The sequence below is a fragment of the Abrus precatorius genome, unplaced genomic scaffold (genome assembly GCF_003935025.1).
Source record: "Abrus precatorius isolate BTA unplaced genomic scaffold, Abrus_2018 Scaffold7, whole genome shotgun sequence".
Taxonomy (NCBI): Eukaryota; Viridiplantae; Streptophyta; class Magnoliopsida; order Fabales; family Fabaceae; genus Abrus; species Abrus precatorius.
Window position 1 is genome coordinate 11,632,620 of NW_020874417.1, and position 26,546 is coordinate 11,659,165.

At 32.2% G+C, this 26,546-nt stretch overlaps 1 protein-coding gene and 1 pseudogene across 5 annotated transcripts in view; both read left to right on the top strand.

The window, feature by feature from the left end:
- Window positions 1–22,379, top strand: part of LOC113871186 (serine/threonine-protein kinase CTR1-like) — a 29,855-nt gene extending 7,476 nt beyond the window's left edge. The window contains exons 6-17 of one of the 5 annotated variants that reach the window (XR_003505768.1): window positions 1,428–1,523; window positions 1,738–1,878; window positions 2,009–2,049; window positions 5,875–5,943; window positions 6,090–6,190; window positions 6,306–6,390; window positions 6,505–6,603; window positions 7,263–7,331; window positions 7,453–7,584; window positions 17,264–17,358; window positions 17,693–17,857; window positions 21,467–22,379. Coding sequence is in view for 1 of the 5 variants with exons in the window: in XM_027508095.1 (XP_027363896.1) it covers window positions 1,428–1,523; window positions 1,738–1,878; window positions 2,009–2,049; window positions 5,875–5,943; window positions 6,090–6,190; window positions 6,306–6,390; window positions 6,505–6,603; window positions 7,263–7,331; window positions 7,453–7,584; window positions 17,264–17,358; window positions 17,693–17,768 (1,004 nt within the window). In the remaining 4 variants the exon portion in view is untranslated. Of the gene's footprint in view, window positions 1–1,427; window positions 1,524–1,737; window positions 1,879–2,008; window positions 2,050–5,874; window positions 5,944–6,089; window positions 6,191–6,305; window positions 6,391–6,504; window positions 6,604–7,262; window positions 7,332–7,452; window positions 7,585–17,263; window positions 17,359–17,692; window positions 17,970–19,791; window positions 20,099–21,466 lie in introns of those variants that run through there. The other 4 variants (XR_003505767.1, XM_027508095.1, XR_003505769.1 and 1 more) reach the window with 4 other exon arrangements.
- Window positions 21,498–22,167, top strand: LOC113871478 (annotated as a pseudogene).
- Window positions 22,380–26,546: the final 4,167 nt, after the last annotated feature.

Below are 26,546 nucleotides of genomic sequence, written 5' to 3' on the forward strand. Positions count from 1 at the left end.
TTTCCATCCTTGTTCCCACCATGAACGTGCCTAAAATTGTAGAGCTTTGATACCAATTGATAAGTAGGTATCTTATTAAGAAGAATTAGGGATGAATTCTAATTACAAAACTCACGCTGCAGAACTTCAAGGGTCTGCACCTCCCAATGCCATAAGGCCCTAATTTCCTTTCATCCAAAGACCCCCCCCCCCTCTCCCTCTTTAATCTCCACTCTTATTTATAGGCAACATACCTTATTCAACTAACTCACCTAACTAACCAACTAATGGAGATTAACTAAGTAATCTGTTGCGACAAACTATCAATGGAGTGACCTATCAAATTTCTGACATTATTCACGTTTCAGTCCCTCTTTAATGTTTAACATCATGCAAAAGCTACTTTTAAAACAATTGCAAGCATTAAGAACCCCATAAAATGAACCAAAACTCATGATGCATTGATAAGATAGATAAGAACATTCAATACATTATCATCTAGCAAATTAGGCTTACCCTAAATCCTAGAAAAGGGAAATTACTCACTCATGTTCAATAAAGAATCTATAGATAAAATGCCAAATTCAAGAAACATCAAGAACAAATGTTAAGATGTCACACATTGGCTAGGAATAGAGTCACAGTATTCCTTATAAGGGATTGGGTAGTCTTCCTCTTATTAGATAACTTTTGGAAGTGAGTTAGACTCAAATTTCTTAATATGGTATCAGAGCCTATCTAATTTGAATGTTGGATTGCCTACATATGTCCAGTCCTATTATCACCTGCAGATGTCCAATCTTGCAAACTTGATGCAATAGATGTCTAGTCTTGGGCGTAAGGGATGTGTATGTTAAGATGTTCCACGTTGGCTAAGAATAAAGTCACAATACTGCATATAAGGGCTTGGGTAATACTCCTCCAATGAGCTAGCTTTTAGGAGTGAGTTAGGTTTAAGTTTTCTAATAACAAAGAAAATAGATGAAGGAAAGAAGATGAAACTCTGACTCTTGTCTTTGTCGCAAAGATCCTTGCTCCATGATGAAAGTTGCAAGGTTTTTCTTGTTTTTGCCCTTCAATCCCTAGCTGTCATCTCCCCATTTCATTTTTGTAGGATGTGGAAAGGACTTAATATTATTTGCTGAATAATGAAAGTGTACTCAATAGATTTTGTAGACTACATTGAATAATTACTTTTCTTAATTAAATATGGCAAAATCTACGTAAATTAACAATCTGCCCTAACAGTTTTACAATACTTATTGGTTCCAGATACAGTCAATGTGGGACTGTTTCAGCATAGTGTATGATATTTCATTGTTTTATATAGAGGGAGGAAATAATATAGTTTCAGGGTATAAAGGTTGTATGAGAAATATAAAGATATTATCATGTTTTCTGTGCACATCGTGATACACCACTTAAATTACTGATTTCCATCATGACAGGAGCTGCTGTTAACCATAGTGAAAGAATGGATCTACAGAGAACTGAAGCTTTTGGGGCAGATTATGCTGGTGGAAACAGCCATTTGTTTACTTTGAGTATGAATGAATCATCTCTCTGTACAAAATTAAAAGTAGAAAGAAAAATAATGGATCATGTCTTTCTCATAGAGTATATCATACTTGATTGGAACTGAGTGATGTATAAAATTACCTATGTATTTAATAAATATGTTCAAAATGTTTTATATACAATGTATTTTTTATTGTAATGGTATTTGATTCTCCTTATTTGACATTCCATGTTGTGCAGGTCCTGGTATGGAGGAATATATGTCCTTCAGTGAAGCAAACCAATCTGTAAAGGATTATCCAATTCATGAAGTAGACCTTGACGAGGAGGATCTGGATATTCCATGGAGTGAACTTATTTTGAAGGAGAACATTGGGACAGGTTTATATTTGAATCCTCATGCATGATATATATACACTAAAAAATTGCTGATTCTGCCCAAGCAATCTATTTCTCTTTGAGAAAATGCCTCATGAAACAATAAAATAAGGCAATGATGACTGTTTTTCAGGGTCATTTGGAACTGTCCTTCGCGCGGACTGGCGTGGTTCTGTAAGCATTTATGTCTTCAAGCCTGTTCATCTGTCCACATTTTAAGGATAATATTTTGCCTGCTGTTGCTGATTCTATGTCATTCATTATGGTTAGAAGATTAAGAATGGTGTGGAGCTCATATTTTTTAAAAAAAATTAAAGCCTAGTCAGCTTTAGCTTGAGGGGGATAGTTAGAATTTCACATAATATAGGTATATCACGTCTCAAAATATTTTAGGGCTTGTTTGGTGCATGGAATTAGAATTGACATTAAAGAATTGTAATTTCAATTCCAATTCCATCAGAATTGGAATTGGTTTAGAATTATAATTCTACATTTGGCATACCAAAAGATTTAGAATGTAAAATTATAATTCTAAGTTGAAATTAAATTTTATAGTGTGACGTAAGATCTAAATTTTTAAAAAATAATTCAATTTTGCATTAAAATTTTATTTAATAACTTTTTCAAAAATAATGTGTTAATTAAAAATAAAAACTAATTATTAAAGATGATACAATTAAATAATAATTGAATATTTCTTTTTCAAAAATCATGACATAGTTAATTTATTTTTTATGTTTAATTTATCATTAAAATTTAATATTGTCATGAACTATCTTTCTCATAAATTAGATGAAAGCATACATATGCTCATAAATATAATTTAATTCTCAAATTTGAAAATATAAATTAAATATAAGTGCTTACGAGAACTCTCATTTTGAGACCATAAGCTAAATAAGTATAAACATTACAACAGATTCTTCTATGCTTTCATGATAAGTATCATGTACTCTCCTCTTTCACATAAAATGTTGCAAAACTAAAAAAAAAAAAGAAAAACTTGTTTAGTAAGATGTAATTGATTATAACAACTTTTATCAGTTTTATGATATAATCGCCTCAAAAGTATATTTTTTATTGTCTTTATCACTTTATTGCATCAAACACTAGTTTTCTCTTTTTTATTTCTCTTGTACTCAATATTTTCTCTGACATCTAACAATTCAATAATAGTATTAAATAATTTATTTATTATATAATTAACATAAACAATATAATTTGCGAAAAGTGTAAAAATGTAGAATAGCAATATAATATAGTTTGCAGTAAGTGCAGAATAACAATACGATATAATAACATAAACATAATAAACATTAACAAATGCAAAAAATAAGAAAGAAAGAAGATAGTAAAAGAAGAATAGGAAGAACAAGAGGAAGAAGAATAGAGAAAAACAACTTTTATTAATAATCAATGTAAAACAAGGAAGAAGAGAATAGAGAAAAAACAAGAGAACATAGGAAAATAAGTATTATTAATAATTAACATAATAAGTGGAGTTAAAAGGATAAGAGAAAATTGAAATAGAGGATAAGGAAGAAAGATGCATAGGAAAAAGAGAGAACAAAGGAGCAAATAGAGAAGAAGAAAGTACATGGAGAAGAACAAGAACCACAAAGACAAGAAAGAAACTATGGAGATGAGGAAGAGGCATGATACGTGAGAATGTATTGTGAATTATAATATTAGGATTTCAAATTCCGAGGGTGCAGGTTAGGAATTGAAATTGGTCAAATTTAGTTGTCATAGAATTCCATAGAATTGGTCTATGAAATTATAATATCAATTCCAAATGGATGTCCGGACATGATAATTAAAATTTTGAAGCCCAATTCCAATTCCAATTCCATACTAAATTCCATGCACCAAACAGGCACTTAGGGTATATTAAAATTATCTTAGATTCCCTAGTTTCCATGTTTCTTAATGTCATGATATGTTACCTTATTCAGTTAGATTATCATTATAAATAAGGGTTGGTACTTTAGGTTATATCATCAAATTGTAGGTTGTTACGCATCACTTCAATCAAGTCAATATCAATTTTATTGTATCTAGTCTTTGTTCTCCTAAAAAAATCCCCATAATTTCAACAAATGGGATGCCTAACTTGATTGAATTTGTCCAGAAAAAGAAGGAAGCCCTACTTACCAATATGATCATTATTAATATTGTTGTCATTCAATATTTTGTTTTCATGGTGTCCTTTAATCATTGGGTCCTTATTATTTATAATCTGTAGAAACCAAATTCTGGATAATATTCAACTTAAATGAAAGGTGCTCAGATGCTCACACTATAGAAATCTCTGATAAACTGGAGAATACAGTCCTAAAACAGAGAAAACAAGCAGAAAAGAAAAATCAACCAAAAAAAAAGTCCTCAAGAATAGGAATGAACACTATAGGATAGTGCAAACTCCCCCTTGGGTGAAAATGCTCTGATGCCCTATCACATTCCATCCTTTGGCCTATATGATTTACTTCACGTTGGAGAATTGCAATACAACTATCTAAATGCACCCAATTATCAAAATAAAATAATGAAGTATAGAAAAGACGAAAAGAGAAATTAAACACAATTGGTTTATAAAAGATAAATTCAAATTTTAAGAAACTTTTTGAAATTAGTTTCACTATAGATTACAATTGACAAACTCAATAAAGTAGATCCTTTGTTAATTCTTAATTTATCTTGAAGGAGAATTATCCTAAGGTGATTATTATTCCCATTCCAAATATAATAATGTATTTTACTGGACCAACTACTTTCATTGTAATTATATCTAATTAAACTCATTAAGATCTACCATAGTTTGGTAGTTCCTCAAGAAACAGCCTACTTTCATGGTCTAGAATCTTAGGTTCAACTTTGAGATTTCCAACATCAAGGTTCACGTTCGAGTCCTGTTAACATCTAATATCATGTAAATAACAGTTTCGAACAAATTTGTAAGCATTAAAAATGCCGATAATTGAATCAAGAAAATCAAGGTAAACTAAAGATCATAAACTTTTCAAAACATTGTCATCAATCCTAAATGGGGTTACTCCTAATGCCTAGAACAAGAAAACTACTCCGTCATGTTTTGATTACATGCCAAAGCAACAATTCTAAACATGGGGGAAAACAAGAACAAAAGAACAAGAAGAAAAAGAGAAGGAATGAGGAGAAATCCTAATTTTTTTCCTTAGAAATGTGTTGCTATTGTACATTCTGTACAGATGTCTTCAAGAATCTGTGGAAATCATACTCCAAAAAGTTTATGCTTTTGCATCGATCTTTTTAGGATTCTCAGACGATTGTACTCTAGGATCCCACCTATAGAACATGTTCCCTCAAGGTTTAAATAGTTTGGGCTTTATAACTGTCTTCAGCCCATCTAATTTCCCAAAGAAACAGTAAAAAACAGATTACACAGTATGAAACACTTATGGCAATGTTCTCGTGTGAAATTTTGCAATTTCTGATGGCAGACGCAAACACAGCGATGTTCCCTTACACTGGCAGACGGTTAACTTCTCTGGCTTGGCTTTTTCATGCTTTTCTTGGCTTGCAAATGCTACAATGCTGTTTCTTTCTTCCATGGACCTTCAAATCTTCATATTTTAGCTCCCAAAATGCACTTGCCTGCACACCAAACACACAAAAGCCATAACTTGAAGTCTTGAATTACAACAAATAAAAATGCAAGATGAAATCAACCTAAAATGTATGATTATTAATGATTTAAATGCTAATCTAAACCATAAACCTATGCATGACATGTCTCATCATTAAGCATTTCCTTCTGTCTTCCAACAGATTCCTCCACTCATTCACTCCCATCTTTCATTAAATTTCCATCTTTGTCCCTTTTTCCTCCTCTATTCTTTCAAACTCCAAGTAGCCTCTTTTATTGTTAGGCCCATTTCTCTGTTCCTTTCTTCTCTTATGTGCATGGGTCAATGGCCCATCACTATCTGATTACTAAATTCTACCTGTGTCCTCTTTTAGGATGTTGCAGTGAAGATTCTTAAAGCACAAGGTTTTGATTCTGAACGATTTGAGGAATTTCTAAAGGAGGTATGCATTATTATTGTTCGTCATAAGCTATATGTATATTCATTTTTATATTTTTGAATAAGGTCAGGGAACATTTTTTATTGGATTTGCACATAATTTTTTTTGTCCATGTTGATTGCACTTTAGTATCCCAGTTTATTTCATAGGTCTCACTTATGAGGAGCCTACGACATCCAAACATTGTACTTTTAATGGGTGCAGTTATTCAACCCCCAAAGTTATCAATAGTAACAGAATATTTATCAAGGTACTACAATTTCCTGAAACAATGATGGTTGTAGCATTCTTCACTTATGTGCTTAGTAAGAAATGATTTACGCTGAATGCAAGATTTTTAAGAAAATAGTTTCCTTGAATTGCAGAGGCAGTTTGTTCGAACTTCTGCGTATGCCTAATGTTGAATTATCACTTAGTGAGAAGCGTCGTTTGAGTATGGCTTTTGATGTGGTATGTCTTCAATGATTTAAAACTGCTAGGCTTCCAATTTCCTTGTCTATTTTTGGCATCAAGCAGGAAATGTATTCTCAATAAATTTCGTGAAATGTTCATATGTTTGTCTAGGCAAATGGAATGAATTATCTTCATCAAAGGAGACCTCCCATTGTCCATAGAGATTTGAAGTCTCCTAATCTTTTGGTTGATGATTCGTACACTGTTAAGGTAACTGTTAGAATATCTGAAAAATATATCATCATATTATTAGTTGTCCATAAAATATGTTAATCTTATACGATCTTGGGATTGCCTTTTATGTTTCACTGTTTTATGACATGCTTCCTTATATAATTACGATTTGGAGTTTAGTATTGGTATAAATCAGGTTAGTGCTTGGTCTTTTCTTTTGTCTCACATCAAACCACTATCATTTTCAGAAATTTCAGCCTCTGTATTCCCTTTCACTTCTCCCCTTTCTGAAACTTTATAATGTCAACATGGTATCAAAGAAAAATATCCTTCATGACCTAGTGAGGAATGGTTCAGTTCCCCTTTTAATTATAAAATGAAAGAAAAAAGAAAAGAGAAGGGACTCTCTTTTATGGTACTTTGTTCTTTTTGCTTGTAAATTGTGAGCAAGAATTTCAGGATGTATCCCTTGTCATTACCTATTTATTAATGCTTAACAGTGCCTGGAATGTGATTACTTACTGTTCCCCACCCCTGCCCCCACCCAAAAAAAAAAAGAATTACTTGGGCTAGTTACACTTATTCCCCATACATACATACATACACACACAAACTCCTCACATACACACTTGTGGATATATGAATGTAAGATTATGCGGTGTTGATGACCATTTTATTTTAAATATTTACTCAAGGTGGGTGACTTTGGGCTTTCACGTACAAAGGCAAACACATTTCTTTCATCTAAAACTGCAGCTGGGACTGTAAGTTCTATTTTATTAATTGAAAAGCATTCATGTGCTTGATTTTGTTTAAGTTTTCTTATAATTCTTGATGACTTCACATTATAAATTTTTCCTTCTTTCCTTTTCTGAATGTGATCAGCCTGAATGGATGGCACCAGAAGTCATACGAGGTGAACCATCAAATGAAAAATGTGATGTATTTAGCTTTGGTGTAATCTTGTGGGAACTAGTGACCTTGCAACAACCATGGAGACAATTCAATCCTTCACAGGTTATATTTGCTTTGCCATGGTGCTTGGATTATTTTTAGCTAATTTCTAGCATACGTGATACTGGAAATAGAAGAAAATAAATTACCTTTCTTTCAATTTGGTGATTGGTGACAAGTTCTCTTGTATGTGCCTGTGTATGTATGTCTATAGGAGACATATCAAGTGATGGCGCCTTTTCTCTATGAGAGTGAAAATGACAAATAGTAAGCCCTAGATCTTATTATGAATGATCAATACTAAAACAAAAAAGTCATTTGATTTTTTATATAACATTTTTAGGTAATAATGTGACTTTAAGTAACCATTAATTTAGACCATCCATGTATAATTGTAAGGTCAAGATTTGCTTCTCTTACTCTCATGAAAAAGGCTCTCTTAGTAGGTACATGATGATACATACATACACATGCGCATGTGCACACATGCACATAAAGAAATAGAATTTGCTCAAGATTCCACATGACACATATTCATTCATCTTTTGCAAACTTATTGATAAATTGCAATGGAAATTGTATTCACAGTACACAAAGAAAGAGAAAGATATATGATAAGCCTATTTGTTGTAGACTATGAAGCCCAGATACACCAATTTTGCTAAAGTATCCTTGTCAGATACGTACCCAATATCAATACGTGTTGGATACATCAACATACTCATCCAAAAAGTGTCCAATTTTTATTTTTATTTTTTAAATAAATTCCTGACCTGATATGGGTGGGTACGGCTTGATACATTCAAATACAACTTGGGTCAATGAATACAATACATTTAACATAGTTAATATTGAAATGGCGAGATTCAATATTTCCCCGTCTATTCTAGACTTCAGTTAAGTCTTCAACCAACAACATCATTCATCTCGTATAGCTATGGCCTCTTCTTACACAAATAGGAGTTGCAATTATCTTGGATGTTGACCCTAGTCCTTATAGGGAGCATACTGGCTCTATTCCTAACCAATGTGAGATAGCTTAACAGGAACAAATGTCTAAAGAGATATTTTCCTAATGCTGAGGAAAGAAAAAAGTTTCTATTGAATTTTCAAAATTCTCATCTTGTATAGGTGACTTTGCTTCTTTTGATTCAGTTGAAGATAGGTGGACATTGGACCCAAAATCTGGGTGGGTAATGCATGGATCTTTTACCTTTTTACTTCAAAAGCTTGCCCTTAAGCTTCTTGTACAGCCTTGTTTCTCATCTTGTTATGAGAGGAATTAAAGTATGTATTCTTTCATTCATTTTTCCAAGAGAAACAAAGTTGATCCAAAAAGGGCTGAGAATTTGGTTGATGTGCATTCCAACCTTCATCTTTTGTCTAGGAAAGAAGAAAAGTATACTAAAGGAGAGACAAGGATGTGAGATATTAGTGGAGATGTACATGATGACTTAGAAGTTATGTTTTTTTTTAGATGATGGGGATGGAGAAAGTGAGTGTGACAGTTAGTATTAAATAGTATAAAGGCAGAGCCTTCTTTTTATGATAGTTCTATATTTCTTTTGAATAGAACTACTAATTATTTTTGTGAAATTCTAACTTGTATTGGGGTAAAGTATGTAATTTTTTTTATGTACTCATAGTAGGAGACATATTTTGACTTAGTTACTCGGATGAGGGAAAGATATAATTGCATGTATTGTTTTGTAAAATGTGATCATTCATATGCAAATGTAACACATTAATACAAATTAATTATCAATATCTCTTTACAAATATTTGGTATGCATAAAGTATGTTATTTTTTTTAATTCATGCTAACGTATCTAAGCCATATCATATTTTAAATTTTCAAAAATCTCCTGTCTCCCCGCATTCTTATTGTATCGAATTTGTGTTGTACTAAGTATCTTAGCTTCATAGGTTGTAGATTGTATGATTATTAGGGAAGATTCTATTATTTGGGCAAGTCCCAAATACTTTGCCCTAGATTTTACTCTATTCTAGGCAAGTAATTATCTACCTTCTTAAATTTGGGCTAAGGTCTAAATTAACCTCAAAAGCTAGCTCATAAGATGAAGATTGTTTTAACCTTTGTAAACTTTTATTTGGCCACATTTGTAGTCAACTTGGGACTCTTAACACATCCCTTCATGCTCAAGATTGGACATTTGAAACATGAAAATTGTAGGATTAAGTTTGTTTTTTTTAGTATTGCATCAAAAGTCATTGGACTAGGTAGGTAGCAACATTGGGAAAGCCATGGGACTAGGTAAGTTGTGTTGGGAAATCGATGGGGTCAGGTTAATTTTACTAGGAAAATTCGTGGTCCAGGTTTTTTTTTTTCGAGGGTGGACCAATATCAGATCTATAATAGACTTTAATACTACAATACCTTGCTGATATCAAATCTTACTTTGAGTGGCAAAAGATCTGTATTACCTGAGTTTTCATTCAATATATAAAGCTAGGTACAAAGAATATTATGCTGAAATCTAGACTAAATTACAGGGATTTCTAGACTATTATTAGGTGATTCTAATCTATACTATTAATGGCTGATTCTATCCTATTTATGGTAATACAATAGAATAATAACGGTTGTACATAAATATAAACTATATAAGGCAACATCCCTCCTCAAATTGATGCTGGTTTATCGAGAAGCATCAATTTTCCCACAAGAAATTGATGGTGTTGTCGAGTCTGAGACTTGGTGAACAGATCAACAACTTGCAAAGTGGTTGGAACATGTGGGAGAGAAATGAAATGTGTAGCAACAGCTTCACGGATGTAATGACAATCCACTTCAATATGTTTCACATGCTCATGATAGACCGGGTTGGTAGCAATTTGAATTGCACTTGTGTTATTTGCATGAAGAGATGTGGGGTTAGATTGTGAAAAGCCAAGTTCAGCCAACAATCTCTGAAGCCAAGTGATTTCGGAACATGCAGCAGACATGGCACGATATTCGGACTCAATGGAGGATTTGCAGACATAATCTTGCTTCTTACTTTTCCATGATATTAGGGAATTCCCAAGGAACATGCACCAACCTATCTCACTATGAGTATTAGGACAAGCCACCCTATCTCACTATATGCAGCAAGTTGGATAGAAGAACTAGCAGAAAAAAATAAACCACGAGAAGTAGTACCCTTGAGATATCTAATGATGTGGCGGACAGTAGCCATGTGAAGATGTCGAGGAGAGTGCATAAATTGACTAACTTGCTGGACAGCAAAAGAGAGATCAGGCCATGTAATGGTTAAGTAGTTGAGACTTCCTACCAATTGTCAATATAACAAAGGGTCAGAAAGTTGCTCACCCTCATACTTGACATTCACCTCAAGAGGAGTATCAACTGAGGAAGATTCTTGAAGACCAGCTAATTGAATTAATTCCTCAGTGTACTTATGTTGATGTAAGAAAATGCCAGAAGGGTCCCTATGTACCTACAATCCCAAAAAATAAGTACGGTTACCAAGATCTTTCATCTGTAGAAAAGACTCCTGAAGATGCTATTGTAACTGGGCAATTAATAAAGAATCAGTCCCTGTGATAACAATATCATCCATATAGACCAAAAGAATGACAATTCCAACAGCAGTTGTTCGAAGAAACAAAGAGGAGTTATATTGGCTTTGAAGAAGATTATATTGAAGCAAAGTGGAGCGAAATTTGTCAAACCATGCACGAGGAGCTTGTTTGATACCATATAAGTAGCGATTCAACTTACAAACTTCTTTGGTAGAAGAGGAAAACAAACTAGGAGGAGGCTTCATGTAGATTTCCTCTTTGAGATCACCATGTAAGAAAGCATTCTTGACATCAAATTGTTGAAGAGACCAGCCTTGTGAGGCAGCAATAGCAAGAATTGTTCGAACTGTAGTCATTTTGGTTACGGGAGCAAATGTCTCCTCATAGTCGATCCCATATTTTTGTCGATATCCTAAGGCAACTAAGCAAGCCTTGTAACGATCCAAAGACCCATTAGAGCGAAGCTTAACTAAGTAAACCCACTTATAGCCAATGGGTTTGACATGACTCGGACATTGAACAATGTCCCATGTCTGATTATCTTGAAGCGCCTGAAGCTCCTCCTGCATTACTCTTTGCCAACACTCATGTTTGACTTCCTGTGAATAACAAGAGGGAACAAAAATATTAGATAACGTAGCAGCACAAGAGGTATATCGGGCAGGAAGGCGAGAAACTCGAGACACCGTCATGGTACAATAGGAGCAAAATTAGTGGGAGTGGCTGTAGTTGAAGAACATCGTTGATACACAAAGCCAAGCTTGAAGCGTGGGGCAAGCAGTGAGGAATCATCAAATTGTGGAAGAAGAGCCATTGTAGGGGAAGAGCTATCATGAGATGGAAAAAAATGCTGATTCTCAAAGAAAATAACATTGCGAGAAATATGGATTCTTGTAGAAGCAGGATCAAAACAAACAAATCCTTTGTGATTAGTGCTGTACCCCATAAATGCACACCTAACAGATTGAGCAAACAGCTTGTGGTATTCATGAGAAGGCAAGTGAACAAAACACACACAGCCAAAGGGATGCAGATGCTTGTATTCAGGATATTGACCATAAGGATGAAAAAAAGGTGAGTCAAAATTTAAAGCCTGAGAAGGAAGTCGATTAATCAAGTAAACTGCAGTGGAGAGAGCTTCTACCCAAAATGTAGGTGGCACAGCTGATTCAAGTAATAAGGTGTGAACCACATCCAAGAGACGGCTATTTTTCCGTTCAGCCAGGCTGTTTTGTTGAGGCGTATATGGACAAGACGTTGTGAGAGAATGTCTTTTTTATTACAAAAAACATGAAATTCATTAGAAATATATTCGCCACCAGAATTTGATCGGAGAACCTTAACAGTTGCAGCAAATTGAATTTCAACATAAGCAAGAAATGTTTTAAACACTTGAAGTACTTCAGATTTGGATCGAAGAAAATAAGTCCATGTAAATCTACTATAGTCATCAATGAACGTCACAAAGTATTTATATTGTGCATGAGAAATAACAGGAGAAATCCCCCAAACATCACTATGAATGACCTCAAAACAACTTGTTGCACAACTACCCAAAGTTGGAAAAGGAAGAATTTTATTTTTTCCTAATTTACAAGTGGAACAGTCAAAACAAGGACAAAACAAAGAAGTCTGATCAGATTGTCCTAATAAACCAGAGATGAACAAGTAGGACAAAATAGCTGGATTAGGATGCCCCAAGTGTTTATGCCACACTTCACCTTTGTTTGTAACTGAAGAAGACAAGGCAACATGACTAGGAAGATGCAGCAGAAATAGTCGTCCAACTTTAGGACCCTTCGCGATCACTGTCCCGGACACATGATTCTGCACAGAACAGACAAGAAAAATGGACATCATAGTGATTGTCTACCGATTGACCAACAAAAAGAAGATTATGTGAGAGCCCAGGTGAAATAAGAATATTGTTGAAAGTAGGGGTAATATCTCCAACAGCAGAAATTGGAATAATATTATCGTTAGCAACCTGAATATGGTCAGAACCATCATATGGACGAACATTTTTAAGAAAACTGTTGGAACTGGTCATATGATTGGATGCAGCAGAATTAAGAAGCCAAGACTTAGTGTGTGGAAGACTTTTACCTTGAATCCCCAATGCTGTTGCACCATTTCAGGCGTAAGAGCAACAGGTGTAGGAATAGGAGGAGGAGCAGGTTTAGGTGTGGCCACATTTTCATGCTGACCAGTAGAGGAAGGGACAACATTGGCTTGACAGACAGTGGGCTGACATCTTGGCGGGCGAATTGAGCACTCTTTGATTATATGATCTGGCTTTTTGCAGTAATTGCAGAATTTTTTTTGTACAGTTTGCAGCAATATGACCATAGTTCTTACAACTAAAGCACTGAACCTTACTCATATCCCTATTGTTGCCTCTTCCTTGAGCTGTAAAAGCCACCTGGGAAACAATCAAAATGTCTTTTTCAAGAGTGGCTTTGCTGAAAAGACATTGCTCTTCACGAACCAATTTAGCAAAACAGGTGTCCAGGGATGGAGTACGGTCACGACTCATCAGATTAGAACGCACATTTTCAAATTCTGAACGTAGTTTCATTAGAAACTGATTACGCTAGCTGGTCGCATGGACTTCCAACACCGCAGGGAGAGACTCTTTAGAAACGGAAGCACACACAATATCAGAAAAGTCAGCCTAAAGATTTTGAAAACCAGAGTAATACTACTGAATAGACAAGCTGCCTTGAGTGTAGTTAGCAACCTTACACTCCAATTGAAATCTTCTAGCTGAATTAGTTTGATAGTAAACCTTCTTTAAATACTCCCACATGGACTTGGCAGTTTTATGGGTGCGTAGATGAAGAACAATTTGTTGATCACAAGACCCAATGATCCAAGACATCACTGTAGCATACTTGACAAACCATTGAGCCAGTTGTGTAGGGTCCCGAGGGGCTGGTACAATGCCATCTATATGACCCCATAATTCTTTTCCAGTAACAAACAACCTGAAATGAAATTCCCATAGGGAATAATTCTTCCCAGTAATTTTGACACAAAACTCAGAAGTAGAACCAGCCATGATGGGAAAGAAACGACCAGAGCAACCAGGAAGGAGAGAAATAATTCTGATGAAGCCTCAAAGGTGCAAAACCAAGAGAATTCAAGAAGATCAAAGGCAAGACCAAGATGTCAAACAAGAGGCTAGAACAGGAAAAAAAAAAATTCCTGCACTCGAATGTCAAAGAAAAAATGGAAACCTAGAATGTAGGTTGTGATACCATATCAAATCTTGCTTTGAGTGGCAAAAGATGTGTATTGCCTGAGTTTTCATTCAATATATAAAGCTAGGTACAGAGAATATTATGCTGAAATTTAGGCTAAAGTACAGGGATTTCTAAACTATTATTAGGTGATTCTAATGTATACTATTAATGGCTGATTCTATCCTATTTATGGTAATACAATAAAATAATAACAGCTGTACATAAATATAAACTATATAAGGCAACAGCTGAAAGCACCGTCTTTGAAGCATAGATAATAGATACCACTTGTTTAAAGTGTCGCAGTGTCATACACATTTCTAACACCAACACTTCTTAAATACTTGTTGGACACGTATCAGACACTTTTCATTAGGTGTCTAATTAAAAAATTATTTTTTTCAGCTTTGACACTTGAGCCTTACATCAGTATAAATGCTCAAAAATAAGTATTATTAAAAAATGTCATCTTTTAACTTTTAAAAAACTTAAATTTTAATGTAAAATATTTAAAGAATGATACTTTAATTTTTATGATTTTTTTCCCTTTAATTTTGAGTAAATCTCCAATTTAGTACCTAAGATTGTTAGCATTGGATATGTTAGTCCATGAGATTTTAAAATGCATTTGATAGTCCTTGACATTTTTCTCTGTCAAATAATTTAATCGTTGAAGTCATACACCGTTAAGATATAATGACAAAATGTTTAAATGTCTTATTGTCATATATGATATAGTATGTTTTTCCTTCTTTCTAATCCTTGATATTATTAGCGTCAAACACTTTCCATGAGATTTTAATCCTAGATTCTTAAAGCTTCCATTTATCTATCTTTCCTCTTCTTCAGTCTTCCTAAACACCATCACCTGAAACCGTTGTTTGCATTTGCTAATATACAAATCTTCCCCTTTCCTCTTGCCTTTCCACCATCTACATCTACTAATATACAAAACTCTTTTCTTGTCTTTCCACCGTCTGCGTTTGCTAATATTGGTTTGTTGGCTTCGTTTCCATTATCTATCTACTAAATACTTTTCCTGAGCATCAAATTCAAGAATTTGCTCCATATAGATGTCTTCCATATAATCACCATGAAGAAAAGCATTCTTAATTTCAAGTCAATAATAAAGGGGCTAATGGCGAATTGCAATCATGGATAAGAATAAACAAATAGAAGCCATTTTGACCACCAAAGAGAATGTGTCACCATATTTTAAACAAAAGAATTTAGTATAACTTTTGGCCACCAAAGAGTATTTAAGGTGATTAATATGCTCTTTAGGGCCAACCTTAATAGTGTAAATTCACTTGCACTTGACAATACTGACTTCCTTGTGTTAGGATTGCGGGTGAAGATATGGGCTCAAATGAGGCCTAGCCCACATTATTGAGAGGTTATACTCGAAGAAAGAAGAAATGTATAGGCAAGGAGAGTGATGTGGCAGAAAGAGAAGTAAGTGCTTAGCCAAAGTAAGGAGAGAGTTTGTTACAATGGGACTGGTGGTTGGCAAGAGGGGGTATCTTCTGATAATCAAGAAGTTAGTTATGGATGGAGGGCACTAGCTCTCTGTAAGAGCTTAGCACTGGGCAGTAGTACTCATTCTAATGATTTCTCCTTTATATCAAGTAATACTAGCATCATTTCCTCTATTTCCCTTGTTTGAGTTGCTTAAATTCCTTGTTGATTTTATCTGTTTGCATCACCTTGGAGGAAAAGGAATGAGGTCCCAAGTACCACTACTTTGAAATACATACGACTCGTCAATCATGGCTTGTTGCAAACCAGGGTGAGAAAAGAGCATCACATGCAATCTTAGGAATAGAAACAAAAAGCAAGTATATTGAATGAGACAAATGATGATATGTCATAACAACATAGTAAGAAAATTTACGATTGGAGCGGATACCTTTCCCAAAAGCAATAAGAAGATTTGGTTCAGGTGACAAGGTTGAAGGAGGTGGAGAAGTTGGTGCTAGAAATAAGTTGAAAGGAGTCCCATCACCATGGGGCAAGGATGGTGGTTGTTGTGTGTTGCCAATTGCAATACACTTGTGAATGATGTGGATGAGGTGGCACCTCTAGTAGTTGAAAAACAAAATGAATAGGAGGAAGAGACGAGAAATGTGACAAACTCAGACTTAAGGTGACAGAAAAGACCTAAAAATGAGAACTCACTCAAAGAATGTAACATCAATTCAGATAAGGTAACAATTAAAGAGTCGTGAGCATAGATGGAACAAGATACAATCTGGACTAAGATTATGAACAAAACAAGTAGATCCAACAACATGACAAGGTATAGGATGTAAAAACTAATGAGGAAATAAGAGTGTGGTACTTGATTGTTAAGAATAGAAGAAGACATCCAATTAGTAAGGTAGCAAGTTGTAAAGGCAGTAGCACCCCAAAAACGATATGGAATATTACAATGAAGAAAAGTTTCAACAAGGTGTCTATTTTTCTATTCAGCAATCCCAATTTACTGAAGGCTAAGCACAAAAAGTTTGATTAAGAATGGCGTTTATAGCCATAAAAAATTGAGACATTTGAGATAAATATTCTCAAGTATTATCACCACGCCAAGTGTAAATAGTATTAGAGCTTGTACAATCCTCTATTGTTGGGTCACTTGCGTATGTCTGTCTTACAAATTTTCCACCTTTTCTAGTGTGGTAAGGCTTGGTTTGATGTAATTTTCCCATGTAATTTTTTCCCTTATCTTAATGAATGTCTTCTTTTAGAAAACAATTTTTTGTTTCTGATATGAATATTTTCTCCAATTCCTAAATTGTGATTTGCCCATCTATATTAGAGGTCCGGGATGTATCTGCTTTAATTGAGGATTTTCCTGGGTATATTTTTTTCACTAGCCTTTCTTTGCATACACCATGTTTCCTTATATGCATCAAATGGCTTTTAATTTGACAATCAGAATGCTATTCGCGTAGGTTGTGGCTGCTGTTGGTTTCATGGGAAAAAGGCTAGAGATTCCAAGCCATGTGAATCCTCAAGCGGCTGCCTTGATTGAGCTCTGCTGGGCCACGTAAGTGGATTAAAAATATAATTTTGATTCTCTGTTTTTCTTTATATAGATGAAAATTTTGGGTCGGGGATGTTAGTCTTGTCCTGGGATCAAGTAGTGTCCTCAACCTTAAACTATGGCCATGCCAGGACTCAAATCACAACCTACTTGGTCAACTCAGTTCGCTTTTATCAGTTGTGCCAACCAATGTTGGCCAATTAATTTAAATTCTTTGAATAGATTCTGATACTTTCTGTGATACCTTGCCTCTACTGTTGAATCTGAAATTTTATTATGGCATCTTACATTTCAATTCCGTTACTATCATTCTCTTTACTATCTGTTGGTGCTGTAGTGAACCATGGAGACGGCCTTCTTTCTCCCATGTTATGAAATGTTTGCAGCAAATAATTGATGATGCTACAGGGTGAACAACTTCATGCAGATAATCCACAATCCGAATACATACGAGAAATGGCAATACTGAACAGGAAAATAAATGGGATTTCAGTTTATTCAGGTGCTTCCATTTTGAATTTATTTAATTGCAGCAATTTATTATTTGTTTTTACTCGTGTGTACTACATACTCATAATCTCAAATTCAAAATCATTCATGAGCATAATTTGCACTAAATGTGAAAATGCATTTAGCCTGGAACCAAGAATATAAATGTGAAGAAAAGAAAAATGTTGATGAATTGAATGAAAAAGAGTAGACAATATAAGAGAGATCTCTTCTCCAAAAGGTTTCCCCTTCACAAGGATTTCTCCTTTTCACAAAGAGTGAAATTCAATCCGCAGAATGATACAAGATAAAGAATGAAACCCTTCTGCTTACGTTTTTCTTTTTATTTAACTCACTAACTCTAGCTAACTAATTATTATAATCCATTTGATCAACATGATAGGATAAGTAAATGATAAAATAGAGAGAGATAAAGATAGGATATGACAAGAGAATGATAAGTTTTTATTTTATCTTATGTTTGATGTACACTAAGATAGTAAAATAGGTAATACTATGTTATTATTTTTAATATTTGAGGTAAATAAAAAATAATATAACAAAATATATATTATATTTAAACAAAAAATTACTCTTTTATCAAAATTAATATAATTTTTAAAAAATATTTTTTATTTAAATTTTGTATTATTCAATACACATGCATGCATATATATATATTTATTTGATATTAAATTATAACAGTAAGAACAAAAAAATATAAAGTTTTAAAATATATTTTATAAAATGAATAAAATATTTTTTTACATTTATTTTTAAAATATACTTTTCTTAAAAACTATAGATTTTTTAAAAATATATACTATTTTAAAAAAATTATTAAAAGATGTTAATATAATTTTTATAAAAATATTTAAATTATATATTTTTTAAATAATTATTTTTTTTATAAAATATAAGTAAGAATGTAATAAAAAAAAATTATCTTATCCTATGATTCTTAACCTAATACTTCCTTTAGGATAAGAATTTGAACTATAATGATAAGATAGAATAACTCAACAAGATAAAATTACCATATCTTGTTAATTAACTAACATAAAAATAAAATAGGATAGGACTGTCTGCCCTCACCCCCTCCCCCGCGGAGGGGCATTTTATACAATACCATAGGGATACCTATTATATTGCGTTTGTACGAGGCTTTATAAGGGTATCTCTATAGTTACTAAGGTGTACTACCATAGGGATACCTATTATATTGCCTTAGTTAAGATTGTCCCCTGTGAAATAGGGGTGGATACCTATTATATTGCCTTAGTTTAAGATTGAACCCTGTGAAATAGGGGTGTCAACAAGGTTAAGGTTAGAGCTTACACTTATTTTAGATAAGGAAGTAAGCTTTAGAGAGATCACCCTTGTTATCGTGTCCACTAAACAGGCACTTACCGTCTTAACTAATTGTCCTAAGTCCTAACAGGGACTTTATCAACCATTTACCTATACTAATTCCTTTTGTGTTAGAACGGTCTTAACTAATATTCTCTAGCTACTATTTAGAGTTTTACTTCAGTAGCCTGTGTAATAAAGGTTGGTAGTATTAAAGGTCGAGACAAGTTGTTGGGATGAATCTTTAATTTTCATTGGAAACTAACACTAATAATACTAATAATATTGGAGTTATTTTGTCTTTTATAATCCTTTACATAGGCAAATCCTAAAATGTAAAGTAATAAAGAAACTAGAAATAAAACTACGAAAGCAATATCCCTAACCAAGAAAGAGATAAAATTCTCAAGTTTCAATGGTGAAAATCCCCAAATTACTTAAATACCTCAACTAGCATTGAAAATCCCTAGTTGCTTTCTACTCAAAACCTGCCCCTACCCTGCATGTAGCTGTACTAAAATTTACACCTTAAATGTGATTTTACATGATAAGATGTAAAATTATGTTGATTGTGTATATGTATGTTTGGTTTGACAGGACCTTGGTGAAAAACTAAATTATGCTGTTTGATAAAGTAACCTACGATTTTTTGGTCGTATACGCTATGTACACCATCATTACTCATATTGTCATATTCTATATTACTACTTGCTGTGGCTGTATAGATAATACTGATCGTAATTGACATTCGGATTCTAAATTAGATTTATAAGTAATTCCCACTTTTATCATTTCAAAAACGTTTTCCCCCCATCATTGTTATTACAACGGGAAAATTAATGTACATCTTCTAGTAACATTGCAACTTATCATCTTCAATCCTGCAATTCGCCATTTGTACATCCTTTTACCATCTCAATTATATCTATTGCTTAAATAGTAGTTTAATTTTACGTTTATTTATTTTACATGCACATTAGCTGAATAGGCTTTTGAGATTAATTCGCTCTATATAATATTCAAATTATATTAGTTTATATTTTCCAAACATGAATTTGGACAAGTTTTTGCGAAAATACTTATAAGAGAAAACAAAATAAAGAGCTAAAATAAAATTAAGTTAAAATTACGTTAGGTTTTTTTTTATTTTAAAAAAATTAATTAACTTCTCTAAAACGTGAAGAATATATAGTAATTTTAGTTCATAAAAATTATTTTATTTGTTTTATCTTCCTAGCTTTTTCTTTTTCTATTTCTATTTGTCCAAGGGAGTTGGGAATTGAGGTAGGGGGATAGGAGTGTTGGCTATTTGAATTATTGTCCAAGGGAGTTAAAATTACGTTAGGTTTTTTTTATTTTAAAAAAATTAATTAACTTCTCTAAAACATGAAGAATATATAGTAATTTTAGTTCATCAAAAATATTTTATTTGTTCTATTTTGCATAAGCACACTCTAAAACGTGTTGCATAAGTCTTCGAGAGTTGCTTTTTTCACTTTTTTTGTTTTACACTTAAAAAAATTTGTAACTTTTTTTTCTCTAAAATAGAATTTATGTAAAATTTTAATTTCAAAAAATTATTTTCAGAAATGACTAATGATTTTGAAAATTGTTTTCAATAAGTATAAAATATTAAATCTAGAAATTTATTTTTGAAAGCGTAGATTTTTAATTTTGGAAATTTATTTTTAGAAATGGTTAGTAATTTTGGAAGTGTAAAAAATGAATTTCAGTAAATAATCTCAGAAATTGTAGAAATTTTAATTCTGAATATTTATTTTTGAAAATTATTTTTGCATGCGTAAAAAACTTAATTCTGGTTTCAAAAGTGTAAAAATTGAATTCTCAAAAATTAGAATATGTTTGATTGCATTTTTAAAAAGAGTTTTCTCTTTTTAAAATAAAAAATACACTTACTTGGAATAGTATCGTAAAAATATTAGTTAGTGTATTATATGATTTATATTTAAATTAATAAGATAATCTGCTACAACAAATTTTAAAAATTATAGTATTTATAATATTTTGCAGGTTATAGATTTTTAAGTATTAGATATTTAAAATAGATCATTTAAAAGTTTTTTTAAAATAAATATCTTTTAAAAACATAATTATAATATTTAGAACGTAAATTTTCTTTTTTATTTACATACAACTTAACCCTATTATCTTAAAATTATTCTCTCCCATTTTTGTTTCTGAACTTAGTTCAAGCATTTATTCTGTATTTCTATCAACCAGCTAATCCACGCATTTCTTCCTTTGGAACAAGCATTCTAAAAACGGTGAATGAGGAAGGGACAATGCCATTAGCAACAACTTTTTCATCTTCCAACCACTCTCCCCAACCCATGGAATGTTGCACGAGGTGGGTCCTCCTCCATTTCTCACCAACACCTTCAACGACATCGAAGACCCTTCCACCGATTCCATCGTTTCGTGTGGCAGAGCACGAAACAGTTTCGTCGTTTGGAACTCTCCCAAGTTCTCAACCACCATTTTACATCATTACTTCAAACACAGCAATTTCTCCAGCTTCGCATGTCATCTCAACACATACGTAAGTAAATTTGGCGGGACAGAAGCATTTGTTGAAGACGATAAAGAGAAGAAGGAACGTGACACAACCACAAAGTGTGGGTGGAGGTTGAACAGTTGAGGAGAGATAGAACGGTGTTGATGGCTGAAATTGTTAAGTTGAGGCAGCAATAGAACAATTCAAAGGAGCAAGTGTTGACCATGAAAGCAAGGTTGTAAGCTACTGAGAAGAAACATCAATAGATGATGACTTTTCTTGTTAAAGCACTTAGTAATCAATCTATTGTGCAACAACAACTACATAGGAATGCTCAGAACAGAGAATTGTAGGGTGTTAGGAGAAAGAGGAGACTCACTGCTTCTCCTAGTATGGAGAATTTGCAATTGGATCAAGATCCTGTGATTGCTACAATTCCATTTAAGAACAAGATGTAGAAGAGTTGGCAACTATTGAGTCCCATATGGAGTCTTTTTTTTTTTTTTTCTTATGACGATGAATTGAGCAATCAAATCAAAGACCCAATATCGGGTTTAGTATCAATTGCAAGTGTGGATGATGTAATCTTTTCTATTCCTTTATTCATGATTTCTGCTTAAAGCGAAAATCGCTTATTCACTTATGGGAAAATAAAACTAGTCTGTTTTTGTCAAATTAGAGAGGACTTGAATCCTTGCAATAGGATGTGCTTGAAGTTTTAAGAATGTTTTAAATGGACTGGTTAAAAAAACGATAAAGAAACTGTAAAAGTGCAATAAAGTCTACAATATTAAGGATTAGTTGATATGAATTAAGGGCTTGAACAAGCTAACTGAAACACTTCAAGGGATTACTCAGCATTCATAGGCCGAACAAGACAATTTTCAACCTAATTACGAGCTTAATCACATCATTACTCTCATTTTGGCTAAAAATGGAGATTTTTTAGGAGTTTTAAGCCAAAATGTTACCAAGGAGAAAGGATGCCATTAAGACCATTTATTTCAGATATTACATTTTTCACCATCATTTTGGCTATTTGTAAAATTCCCAAAATGCAACGGTGAACAAAAAACTATTTGCATTAGATCCCCGGTTGTGTTTTCCAACATGTTTCCAAACACATATTTTATAGTTTCAAACAACATATTTGGGAAACATAACCAGATAGCATTTACAAAGAAAATATAAGAAAAGAAAGTTGCGTGAGATAAATTTGAACAGAATGAAAATAGGCAGAGCAGCAATCAAAGAGTACCTGAGAGCAACCAAAAATATACAAAAGCTACAGTGGAATGCCATGAAATTAAAATTTAAACTATATCCTAGCAGTTGATACAGTCATTTTGCCAGTGTTGATCTTAGTAAGGCACAGAGAAACATAACTTCTTTGTTAATTTTTCTTTCATTTTTACATAAAATTTCTGGTTCTTTTTAGTTATCAACTATTCATCCTTGGAACTGTTTAATTGTCTAATCCACCAACAGTTACCAATGGAACAGGTTGGTCTAGTTTGTTTTACTTTATATGAAATACTGGTTTGCAGAGAAATAGAAATGGCAAAGACAATGACTAAGCAAGATAAAGATATTATACAAAAAATGTTATTAAAAACATGTAAAATTCAAAAAATACTGTTCAGAAAAGTATAATAGCAAAAAACATGGCAAAGAATAGCATGTATGTTGGGTAATGCAATGTTAATGAAGCTTTAATAGGACTGATGTCACGGAGAAAAATTTTCAGCATTTTTGGCACACGTGATGCTCCACAATCTGTAAATTGTTTAATACAGGCTTGCTCAGTATTGTAATGTTAAAGCACAAATAAGATGATGAGGCACTTTCCACTGCCATTTATATTTTCACATCAATAAGAAAATTTCCATTCCATTTTTGATAATTCATTCCAGCAAACTACAAAAGTGTAAGCAAATTGTAGTGAGGTTAATCGTCATACAAACAATCTTCTCCTTTGATCCATTTCTTCATGCAAATACCTTACCTTCTCAATATGCAAGATCCATTAAAAAAATAAAATGGAAGAGCAATTTCAATACCTGGATTTTGGAAGGTTCTTATTTGCATTAAAAGAATGTTTCAAAGAACACCACCAGTCAAAATTTTAAAAGCCATTCATACAAACATCAAAAATAAAGTTTTATTACATGGGGAAAAACATGTTGAAAAGGAACACAAAGCATCAGAACCACATGAATAATGCCAAATAAAGCAGAATTAGCTCGCAGACGAACTTCAATCTGCTGAATAACAATAATTGGCAAACGAAATCAATCCATAGTGAGCATATGAGATAAAAAGGCAAAAAATAAAAAATAAAAAATGCGTTCACCAACAGAATGATGAAGGCAAGAAAAAAATTAAAGGAGGGATAAGATAATGAAAAAGAACAAAATTACCAAAAAGAACAATAGCGAGAGCTATGCTAAATTAACGAACTCTCCATAACACACAAAAATCATTCTAAAAATCCACGTGAAGGGTTAAAAAAAAATCAAATAGAAATTCAAATCCATAAACATAAACCCAACATAAAAGGAAAAATAAAATAAAAAGTGCATTCTATGAATAAGGCCAGAATCAATTCAGAAAAGGGGAGTGATAGCAATCAATAAAGAAGCGATGTACATTTAAGTGACCGTTCAGATACTTAAATTTAAATAAACCATATTTTTTATAATTAACTTTGCTTAAAAATAAATTCAATTATAGTTTAGAGCAACCAAATATGAAGAACAAAAGCAACTAAAAGTAATAAATTATCCATTGCATTGCAAATGAACATTATCAATTAATCATCAAATCAAACACCATAACTAGCAAACAAAATAAAAATTTACAAATACAAGTATACATGTAAAACAAAAAAGAGAAAAGAACAGAGATGAAGAAGAGGAAGTAGAAGGGATTCAAAGAAGGGCAATAAGAATGAAAAGAAGAAGAGCGGCAATGAAGGAATATTTGAGGGCAGCAACGAGAATGGCTAAGGAGATGAATAAGAGCTGCAAAAGAACCTGAACACTAGCCCATGTCAGAAGACCCGTTAATCCAAGAGCAAGCACGTTGTCAGGGTCAGGATCCAAAAGGCTGTTCCAATTCAAATTCAAAATGGGTCGTTTTTCTTTTTCCTTTTCTTCTTCTTTTGGTGGTTGTTGTTGTGAGTTTCCATTTTGCTTCAATTCACTGTTGTTGTTGTTGTTGGTTGCAAGTGGCTTTGGGGGCAGAAAGGGTTTGGGTTTGAGGGAAAGGAATGAAGGGAATGAGATTGGGAGAGAGTGAGAGAGAAAAGAGGGTGAGATTGAGAGTGAAGTTCTCAACCCTACCATTGATACTTCTCGCCTCCAAGTTCGGGGACGGAGAAGAATGAAGGAAAATATTTCAAAGATAAAAAAGAAAAAAAAGAAAAAAAACAATAATATTATATGATCACATTTTTTATTTTAACATTCATTTTCTTTTCTTTTTTTTCTTTCTTGCTTCTGTTCTAACTTCCATTTCATATGTCTCATCAAATTATTAATTTTTATAATTTTTTAAAGATTAAGAGAATACTCTATACTCTTCATACCATAAAATAATTATAATTATTAATATTATTTTATATATAATAAATAATAAATTCAGTTATTTATCTTTAAAAATATAAATATTTTTTAATTTTAAAATATTAAAATAATCATGATTGTCAATTTAAAAATAATATAAGACGTTTTTTAATGTCAAACACTTAACAAATTATCCGTATAATTCCTTTAGAAGAAATTTTAAATAGGTACGTTCTAAAAACAAATTTTAAATGAAAATAATTTTAAGAAAGATTATTCTTTTCATCATGTTAAACAACATTTTTTGTATTAACTATTTATTTTTAATTTAATATTAATATAATTTTTATTAATTTATATTTTAATTTAAAATTTATATTTTTAATTATTTTTTAATTTAGTAAAATTTTTATCAATTTTTATGTATAATTTATCAGTACAAATTGTTACAGAAGAGTATTGTTAAGTTTTTCTTTTTATACTCTTTAGAGTTAATAATATATGTAGATAAATAGATATAAATAATGATGTCGAGTGTTTTCTTTTTAATAAAACATTTTTAAATTTAATGTTGATTTAAATTATATTTTTTTTAATTTTATTTAATATGATAAAATATTATTATTTTCAAAATTTTAATTATTTAAATAAAAAATATTTAAAGTTGATAATAATGACATAATACACAAAAAAATTTGTTAATAAACTTTTTTATATAATTTATAAATATTTTTTAATAAAAAAATTTAAGATGATTTCTCGTTTTTAGGAATTAATTCTGATAAGTATTAATTTATGTGATCTTTTAAGTTTAATAAATATTTATTTTTTAATTTATGAAATTTATGTAAAATTTATAAATATTAATTCTAAAGAGGGAGAGATTTTAAATAATTTTGAATTTATTTATTTATTTGTCTCTCTTCCGATTTAGTTCAGATTAATATGGATGGCGCACCTAGATGTAATAGATGAATCTATAAATAATAACTCAAACTCAAAACTAATTATTTTGTTTAATACTTTTTAGTTTTTTATTTATTTTAATCTGAATTTGATTTGTATCGCGTACCTGGATCTTAGATGTGGTGGTGAGTTTATCATTGAAGATTTTTTGCATACACAAAAACTCGAACTCAAGACCTTACTTAAGTGATACCCGTCATTTGTCACTTAAATCAACCTCTGTTAGTTATTATAATTTTATATTAACTTAATATATATTTTTTTTATGATGACTTAATATATTTTTAAGCTTAGTAAATATTTTA